The sequence below is a fragment of the Melanotaenia boesemani genome, chromosome 8 (genome assembly GCF_017639745.1).
Source record: "Melanotaenia boesemani isolate fMelBoe1 chromosome 8, fMelBoe1.pri, whole genome shotgun sequence".
Taxonomy (NCBI): domain Eukaryota; kingdom Metazoa; phylum Chordata; class Actinopteri; order Atheriniformes; family Melanotaeniidae; genus Melanotaenia; species Melanotaenia boesemani.
In genome coordinates, this window is record NC_055689.1 from 23,075,502 (window position 1) to 23,085,134 (window position 9,633).

Below are 9,633 nucleotides of genomic sequence, written 5' to 3' on the forward strand. Positions count from 1 at the left end.
AAGAAAAAAAAAAAGATGGTTGATAAAATGAAAACATGACCTACAGAACAGGAACAGAGGAGCAAAAGGTATTAAAATGTGCAAGATGGAAAAAAAAGCTGATATTTCTGTAAGAGTTCACATAGTAAAAAGGGTTTAAGAAGAGATTTTTTTAAGACCGGAGACCGAGTGTGTGTGAGTTCAGTTGGCAGAGCTCCATTGTGTTGGGGCTTTAATGGCAAGAACTCGGATCACCCTGTGTCACAAACTGGTGTGGGAGTAACCAGCAGGGCTCCGTCTACACATTTCAGCAGTTCAAAGAGCTCATAACAGTCCAATAAATCAGAGACATATTTAGGAACAAGTTCATTTAAAGCCTCAGAAGTGAACAATAAAATCCTAAAATATTGACAGAGACAAAATAACTCAGTAACTCAAAACCAGCTGAGTAGCAATTTGTGACTTTTGCTCCTTTTTTTTTTAAATATGGAGTTGCAGACTACAACATTAAATAATCTCTGTCTGAACTTTACTTCTTAGTGGTTCTTTCTATCTTGATCAGGGGCAGTTTTTTAAAGCAATTATGCCAAACAAATGGAAATGAACTACATGTTGTCTATTGTCTTTTGGTTGTATTTATGCTTGAGCTGCAGTCTCAAGAGAACCAAAGCAAAGGGACAGTTGCAACTGATAACCATGCTAATTGTTGTTATTCAGGGCAGATGACTAAGATTCTTTTAATACCACCTATTAAACAAGCTACTACATATAGAAAAGACTTATTTGCAACTGCTATCATCCACTGCAGGTGTGTTGTGTACACTTTGTGGCTCTCTAACATCATGCATATGTCATAGTATGCATGCATAGTATTATACATATTTTTCTAAACTTCAGTGGTGCACAGCAAATGTTGTATGTGAATTGTGGCCATATGTGTCATTGTAATCTATATGAAGGGGATTATGTGCATGAAAGCGACCTTATCTCAAGTGACAGAATGCTGTCATGTGGACTGATCAGTAAAACCAGCAATATCTTATGTCTGAAAACATCCCCTTCCTATTTACTATTTAATCTCAGTAACATAATAAAAACTTCTTCCTTTTTCTCCTCAGTGACGTCCATATGTACATGGGCCAGCCACCAGTCTACACTGTTGCTCCAGGCACTATGGCTCCAGCAGATGTTCAGTCTTACCCCAACCCGGCTAGTGGCTCATGCCCTGCACCGTGCACAACTCCTGCAGGCATGACGCAGACGGCAAACTACAGCACCCCTTCTGGGACGAGCATAGCACCTCCATCAGACGCCCCGCAGGCCCCTTACTCGGAGAAAGCCTTACTATAGGGCCCCTACAGTTAAACTCACACATACAGTATATATACACACAGACACATACACCACACCTGATCAAATAGTTCTTGTAGATTTTTTTTTTTTTTATGTCTTGATTTTTGTTTTTAAATCAAAGAGCATCAGATGGTTTAAAATGCAAACAGAATAGACTAACACTGACATTTGGAGTACTTTGTGTTTAAATTAAGTAAATATACATTGACATATACATTTACTTCACCCCTGGTTAAGATGTGTTCATGGAGCTGACCCATAGTGGGAAAGTATACACCTTATTTGATTAATTACATTTTTACATTTTCACTCTTGTCCTCAGTGTCTTTGCTGTCTCAGATGTTAGACACAGAGCAGCTTTTAGTTGCATACTTCATGCATTTATATGTTGCAGGACTGACATTTTTGAATTATACTGAAAATTTTGTGGTAACATTTGTTTTATGGGTCTGAAATTTCTTAAAAAATGTCCTCTGAAACTTCCTGGAAAGAGCTGCCTGATTTGGTACTAAACATAGCTCTTACAGTTGTAATTTAGCCACACACACACAATACAGACTACAAGCAGGTGTACAGCAGTGGATGCAGACACAAACACATCTGCACTACTTGCTTCACACATTCTCAGCAGTACGTGATAATTCACCCCCATCCACACAGAAACCCAGAAATCCACAGCATGCCACAGCCTTCTCACACGCTAACATCAACTGCGTTGCTTTTTAATGCAGCTGACTCAAATGTACATTTTATTTCCGTTATTTAAATCAAAAAGAGGATTTTGAAATAAGCTGAAAACTTGAGGTGACTGCTACTTAGACAGACTGCTTCACCCTTCACATGTCAAGTTTTAGAAGTACTGAAAACTGAAGCCACTTTGTTTTTTTGGGAGATAAAAGGAACAAGAGGAACTGAAGCATGCACATCACTCTTGTAAATACTGTACTGAGATAATAGTGAAGCCACAGGATGACCTCTTGAGGTGGGTTGTATGTTAGCACAGCGCTGGGTGTCTGTCTCAGACTTTAAAGCAAACTTTGCGGTCAGCATGCTTGCAGTGTGAAAGCCAAAGAGGACAGAACGGAGGCGGAGGGTATGCTCACCTTCCTGGAAAAGTCTGTTTTTCTCTATTACTGGGCCTTTTCTTCATACTGCAGAGTTTGTTTTAAACTGAGAAGATTTGCATCCTGTTGTGGTGGATGCAGGGGTCACGCCGTCTCCATCAGAGCTGTACTAACATGCTGGTACCACAGACTTTGCTACAAAGGGGAAAATTCTCTGAGAATTCCAGTCTTTAAAGCATCTTTTTATTCAGTGTTAAAAAATAAATGTTACTTTTTTCTTTTGGTAGTGCATTTTAATTTATGCTCTGATAATTGTTATATTTTAAATGGAGAAGCATTGCAGGATGTATGTATTCAGAGAATAATGCAGGATATGTGATATCCTGCTGAACTTAGTTGTATATTTAAATTGCTCCCATGCAGTCATGGACATTTCTCTGTTAGATACATTCTTATTGTACTGTAGGGTTAAATGGTAATGTGAGAACTGACTGAACCCCCACATATTTTAATCCTGTCCTTTCTCAGAGCCGTGTGAACACTAAGATGAGTTCAGTTCGAGCAGAACTGAAAATATGTTGCTATGATTGTGGACAGTTAACTTTGGGATTTGTAAACAACTTTTGACCAAAGTCTCCTTAAGTCAGTGTGAGGTGCGAGGCATTACAGATCAAGTTTGGTTGGTGCTTCTCATCATACCTTTCACTTAATTTATTTTTGAGTCTTTGGGAAAGAGCTGTTTACAAAAATTGATCAGATCACATGAAGCTGATGTTATGCAAAATAAATATGTTGTGTATAATACTGAACGAACCTACATGAAGGAATTTTTGAAGTTTTCAAGATGATTTGGGCAAATTTTTGTGTTTGTCTGACAGATTTGTGTCCATAAAATTTCTCTTCAGGTTTTGTGTTTCAAATGTGCTACATCTTACCACCCCTGTGCTGCCTTAAGAATATAAAACCGCTCTCAATTTAAGCTCAGTACTCGGGCACCAAATGCCTCCAGAGATTGATTTTAAGCATTACCCTGATGCCAAGATGGCAAGTCATTATTTTGCTTCCTTCAATTTTAAGTAGGAGTGAAATAATGTTAAAACGTTCGTTTAAAGAGGGTTAAGTAATAATAATAATCATATAGTCAAAGCAGCAGCTATTCTGGGACCATGGGACAAGGAGCCAGTTAATCATCGCACATCTAAATGGAGAATCATGTTGCACCACAGCTGTGGACTGAAGCCCTAATATTACTTTTTCTTTTTGTACAGGATTGACATGCTGCCTGTTTTTAGGTTTTCAGCCAATATTGTAAAGGTTCTGTCTAAAGTTGTACTCTGCTGTTTCTATGTATTCTTTTAACCATACTTATTAATTGGTATTCACAATAAAACAAGGCCAAATGTACATAATAATCTATTTGACATCCCCTTGCTTGATTTTTCATCAACATCTGATAATGTGGTGTTTTAAAACGTTTCATTAGTTAGATCATATTTCAGTGTATTTTACAGGCTTTGGGGTGGCAAAGCTTGGGGATTGAAATGTAAATATAAAAGAATGATATACAAATAATATAAACCCTATAAAATAATAAGATGCCATATCAAATGTTGGAAAAAAAGAAGTTTTAGTCTAATTTTGGATCGACACAGCAAAGAGGAAACGGGAAACATGCGGTAAATAGACTGGGGTCCGAATCAAAACCAGACCTGCTGTGTCAATTACTCTGCCTCTTTACAGAAGGAGCTCACGTTCAGGTAAGGTTTGGAAGCTTTTTGCAAGTGAAAGCTCTGCAAAATCCAGAGATGTTGCTGGCTTTTCTGGCCCTGAGCTAATTTAAGATGAATCAAGATTTAAAATTCTTTATGTCCTCCCATTAGAAAAGAGCCGTTCAAGTAAAGGTGGGGAGAAGTAATTTAAATAGTGGCATTTATTTTAAACACACTTTGCAACCATCTGAAAATTAGTATCTATCAATGAACATCAAGATTCTCCACTTTAGCTTTTGATATTTGTCTTTACATGACTGTAATTTAATATAGTGTTCAGACTATTTGTAAATCATTGAATTATTTGGTGTATTTGTCCAACTGGCAATTTCCAAAACAAATCATTTTCAAACATTTTTATTAATTTACTCTAACTTCTTTATTGGGAACTTATGAGTCTAAGGATATGTAAATCTTTCAAGTTTTCTCATCACAGTTTCACTAACCTATGACAACTAGCAGTAAGGCATAAGAGAAAAGTTTTCTCTTTCACAGGTGAACAACAATAACTTAAAAATGATTTCTTACCCAGAAAACTTTTCTTTTAACAAGTGTTAGACTCTGCTAGCACATGTATTAGTTTTCAAGAGCTTCAAAACTCCTCTTCCTTGCCACTAGATGGAGATCTATGTATTAGTGTAAACATGACAGCTGTAAACGAAGAGTTTATCACTTTGACTTTTAAAGCAGTGGAGCAAAAAGAAACATTTTTATTGACATCCTAACGTTGGCTTTCTACCAACTCAAACTGTGTATTTTGATTTATTCTTTTGCTCATCTGTACACCATCAGAATGTGTGGTTGGTCTTATTTGAACTTTTTCCAGGAAATAGTTGAGACCTTCTTGAATTCTCTCCTTGAAGTTATAGAATAGGAATGCTTTTCTGTCTGTGCTCATAAAAAGATGAGCATGACCACCTCATTACTTCAGTAATAAAAGAATACAGCCTCCACTGCAGTGTAAGCAATGTTAGTGTGCAGAGTCCAACAGCCCTACAGGCTCATTTTGTGGGAGATGATTGTCAAATACTTTAGCTCCAAGTCCAGGGCAGCCACCGGTGTTCAGGGACAATGCTCTCGGGGAAGACGGTCAAGCTCATCCTGTATGAGGTGCTGCAGTTTGCAGCTCTCATTGTGCCCATCTTTGTGGTCATGGAGAGATTTGCCAGTGTCATTCGTGATGTGAGAGGATGGGATGTAACTGCTTACTGGCTCGTGGTGGCAGCTTCTATCGCCTATGTGACCTCTGCGACCCTGCTGGTGTGGGTTCCTCTAAAGTATGCGATCCTAAAGCAGCGGAGGTTCATCACAGAGATCACACAGTGGTGAGTTTGCTGTCACAGTGAAGTTCTGCCCGTGCCATAAAGAGTATTGTAATAAGTATGAGATGACATCACCCAATCAGACACATGTAAATATCAATCTGCTTCTCTCATTGATTTGACAAATTCCACAAAGGCCTCTTTTCGTCAAGTGTAAGATGGTCTTGCTTTATTCAAAAAAGACTGTATGAGCCATAGACAGATGAATGATGAATGTGGTTTAAACTGTAGATTTTGCCTTTGCAGTGTTGTCAAGGACGATTAGTAATTTAAATCTAATTTATTTTTCTGAATTGTTTCTAAGAACGTGGTAATGAGCATATGAAAAGCAGTAGGCATATGTAGGCTAAGAAATTGCACGATCATTATAAGATTAACTTTGTTTTGTTTTCTTTCTAGGAGACCAGTAGCGCTGGCATATCTCATCCTGAGTACTTTGCCATGTTTTGCCATTCTAATAGCCAGTTCCAAGGTAAAGCCATCAAGATAGATTGATCCTGTCAGTAAGGCGCACCTGGTGATGTTTTGTTCTGTCATGCTTCAACGGGGTCCTTCAAGAGGGTTCATACTTATTCTAAACAAGCCATTTTTGGTGTGTAAGGGAAAAGCGTTAAGACGCTGTAATTATTTACTGAACAGCAGTCAACATGGCACATTGCACCACAGAAGAAGAAAAACATTGCTGTTACTGGCTCTACACATTCTTTCCAGCTTCACTGAGAAGCATCCAGATCTTTCTATCTTACTAAAGTACAGAAGCTCTGAGAGTCAAAGCGATTAATTGAAGTAAAATGGATATTTGTTAGATGAATGTTCATTTTTTTAGCCACTTTTTTAGGTAAATTATTTTTTATAAACATAGTTCTTATATTTGGAATTCAGTGTAATTTGTGAGCAGGGGAGTAAATTCTGTTATAATATTTCATATTGATATTTAAGGAGCAACCAGCTGGTGGGTGACAACTTTTTAAAAGCCAAGCATTACAAGCCAACAACAGCAATGTGTTTTTAAGTGAAAAGTAGCAACCATCAGAAAAACAGAGGGCCACGAACAGGATGGTGTATGCTTTGTAATTGTACAAAGTGGTGTACCTATTAGTATTTTGAATTTATACTTGAGTAAAGTATTTGAACTAAGCTATTTAGTTGCTAACCACTGTTTCTAGTAAGAAGGACTTTGACACTGTTATATTTAAAAGGAGGAGGCAGAGAAAATGCCATCACGAGACCATGCTGTCTGTCTGAGGTACTCAGTAACCCACAGTGAACATTATAGGTTGGCCATTAACCCAAACTTTGATAGAATACAACTAAAAACTAAAAAACTACTTGCATGTTACACTGTCCTTGTTCATATTATTCTTAGTCACAGAAATGGATGAAAAACTGTATGTATCTATTGCAAATGCTTCTAACATATATCTAATATTTCTTGACCACATTTTAAGTGCAGTCAGCAGCATTTATTATCATAGGGAAGTAAAATTTAAATGGATTCATAAAACTTAGAGTACTGGAAAGCCTCTTTCTCCGTTCAGCTAAAATTTATAATGAACAGGGTTCAGTTTTGTTTCCTCCTTCCTCATCCTTCATGATTTCAGAGTCAGGTTGGTTTGTTTTACTAGTAAGTTTAAAGTGTAGATCCTCAGCTATTTCATTGAAAAGCCTCTGATGGCTTCAGCCTGATCTACCTTCACTGAGGAAGACATTTGGTGACGTCTTTATCCTTTCCACCAGACCAAGGAGAGATTGACAGTCAATAACTTTAATTTCACTAAATCAAAATAAGTGAATCCCAACAAAGACTCTTCATCATTGATATTATTGAGACTGCAGGTCGGTTGATTGTGCTGCAACAGGAATGTAGAACATCAAATACAACATACATTGTTGTCATTGAGGCATCAGGCAGCTGATGCAGTTTTAATAACTAATTCACTCAGAGACAATTGTGGTGTTTTTAGGGTGGCTAAGGTAACATCTCTTGTTTCCCATTGTTGTCAAACTGCAGGTGCAGTTGGACAGCGGAAAATGGTTCGATCATTTCACAGAGTTGCCTGTTTCCTTGGTGCTTTTCTCCCTCATCTGTGTGGATATCATAGAGAGGATACGTCCCTTCAAGCTCATAGGCAAATGTAAGGTTTTATCTTGTCAAGATCAAGTTTAAAAATAGTTTTTCATTTCTTTAGAAGTATACTTTTCTTTAATAAATCTAAATCCTAGGTCTGATCCGCAGACCTTTTATGGATGTTATCAGGAACTTTCAGATCTGTAAATAACTTCTTTCTCATTGTAGCAGGATTTTGTTTCTTAATATCACATTAATTTAGACTTCATTCCCTTTCATGAACAATCCAAGAGCACCTGCTTTTAAACATAACCACTCTAAAATCATCTTTAAAGGCCACACCTAACTTTTTGTTACAATTCTATGTAAAATGTAACTGAAGATAAAAAATACAATGACTGGCAAGTTATCTGAAGCCTGTATTTATTCATTTTAAAGCAGAAAGAAGAGGATTAGTTTGCAACTGTTAGATTTACATATTATGTGCCCCTCTGAAACATCTGTATGTGGAATTTTTTTCTTACTAAATGCATAAAGTATTTAACAGTGACTAAAACATTATCATACTTTATTATTAAAAATGTGGCTTTTTTTTTCTTTTTAAAGCATAGTCTTTTGGGGGAGAGGGGTAATATTGGTGCTGTTATGCTGATGGTACTACAGGTGCACGTGCCAACATAGCAGATAATCATGTGGTCTTTACATCCTGAAAGTTAGATACCCAATTTTCTGTTTTGATTTACATGACACAAATGTATTTTTTATTAAAAAAACATGGCAGTACCATAACACAACTAGCATAACATCTGGTGTTGTCACTTGCAGCTGTCAGCCTGGATCCTGATCTTGACATGTCAAGCCCTGTATTCACCCACCTGGAACAGGTGAGCACAATATCTGTCCAGGTGCAAGCTGATGAAGGCCAGAACGGTTTGACCCAAGGCCAGCCAGAGCCCAGAAACGGCAGCATCTCTGGCAGATGGCAGGACCACGCTGACACCAGACGTTCGCCTCCCGGCACACGAACATCCAGTGCTACCTACCTGTACTCCACATCCTCACAACCCTGGACTTACTCGGGTCCCCTGAGCATCCTGTGGAAGAAAGATAGAAGGTCAGAGCTTTTTGTGGAGAGTTTCCTCTTCTGGTTAGACACTGTAGAGATGGTGAGAGTTGCAGGAGAGCCATTAGTCTTCTACTCAGCCTGGGTGTTCCCAGTCTACATCTTCGCCTTCCTCTCTGCTCTCCGAATGATCGTAACTCCTCACAGCCCCTTGTTGTCTTTTACTGGAGTTGCTCTGCAGGATCTTCCTTTCTTCATAATTCGGGTTGCTCTCATCGCTGTGTTTGGTTATGTCACACCTGTGTTGTATCCACTGAAAAATGTCCTGGTAACCCTGACTTATATCTACTTTACTTTATTGTCAAAGCTGAGAATTTTCAAAAGGCGCAGCATGTTTTGAGGAGGAGGGATGCAGTCTGTTGTTGATGAAGGCGCTGTTTGGAGTGAGGATGTTTGATCAGTTGGTCTTCATGATCAGAGAATGGCACTAAAGTAAATTCAAGCAGCATGTTGAGAATTTTGCTGGATTGTAATGTGATGAAAAGCATTAAAATCAAACAGTAGAAGTTATTCAGGGTTTAAACTAAACATCCCACGAAGGCCCAATCTAAATATATTTATTAAGTTTTGTGCTACACTGTTTTTCTTTTTTTTCTGTTCATTTGTAACATATATAAAATTGTAATAAAAATTCTTTTTAAAAGTCTTTTTAAGCTGGTGTAAATATCTTGATGCTTGTTATAGCTTCCTTTAGCTTTAATTTTTCACAGTGGGTAAAATTTCACCCAAATAAACCACTTAGCTGTCCAGTTCCTCAAAGATATTAAACTTGTTACAACCCACAACTTCTGTTTTGGTTCAGTTGGTCCACCCTCAAACTCATATGGCCTGATATGAGCCGAATCATATGGTCAAAATGACTTATATTTTCATACAAAGAGTATGCAAACTTTTGTGACATGTATCATGTGACATGCCAAAACAAAACAAAGAAAAAACAAAACAGGTGTCCTTG

At 37.7% G+C, this 9,633-nt stretch overlaps 2 protein-coding genes across 2 annotated transcripts in view; both read left to right on the forward strand.

Moving 5' to 3' along the window:
- The window catches only part of LOC121644522 (collectin-12-like), a 48,886-nt gene extending 45,081 nt beyond the window's left edge, over nt 1-3,805 (forward strand). Inside the window, exon 23 of the mRNA XM_041992523.1 lies at nt 1,098-3,805. Within this exon, the coding sequence (XP_041848457.1) occupies nt 1,098-1,329 (232 nt within the window). The 3' untranslated portion in view covers nt 1,330-3,805. The remainder of the gene's footprint in view (nt 1-1,097) is intronic.
- Nucleotides 3,806-5,236: 1,431 nt separating this feature from the next.
- On the forward strand, nt 5,237-9,242 carry tmem236 (transmembrane protein 236). Its single transcript, XM_041993122.1, has 4 exons — nt 5,237-5,490; nt 5,887-5,959; nt 7,499-7,622; nt 8,381-9,242. Exons 1-4 carry the CDS (start codon nt 5,237-5,239, stop codon nt 9,016-9,018), a joined length of 1,089 nt encoding a protein of 362 aa, XP_041849056.1. The 3' UTR covers nt 9,019-9,242.
- Nucleotides 9,243-9,633: the final 391 nt, after the last annotated feature.

Coding starts and splice junctions, on each gene's coding strand:
- tmem236 (XM_041993122.1), top strand. CDS start 5,237: ATGCTCTCGGGGAAGACGGTCAAGCTCATCCTGTATGAGGTGCTGCAG. Junction 5,491..5,886: donor ATCACAGAGATCACACAGTG/GTGAGTTTGCTG, acceptor TTTTCTTTCTAG/GAGACCAGTAGCGCTGGCAT. Junction 5,960..7,498: donor TTCTAATAGCCAGTTCCAAG/GTAAAGCCATCA, acceptor GTCAAACTGCAG/GTGCAGTTGGACAGCGGAAA.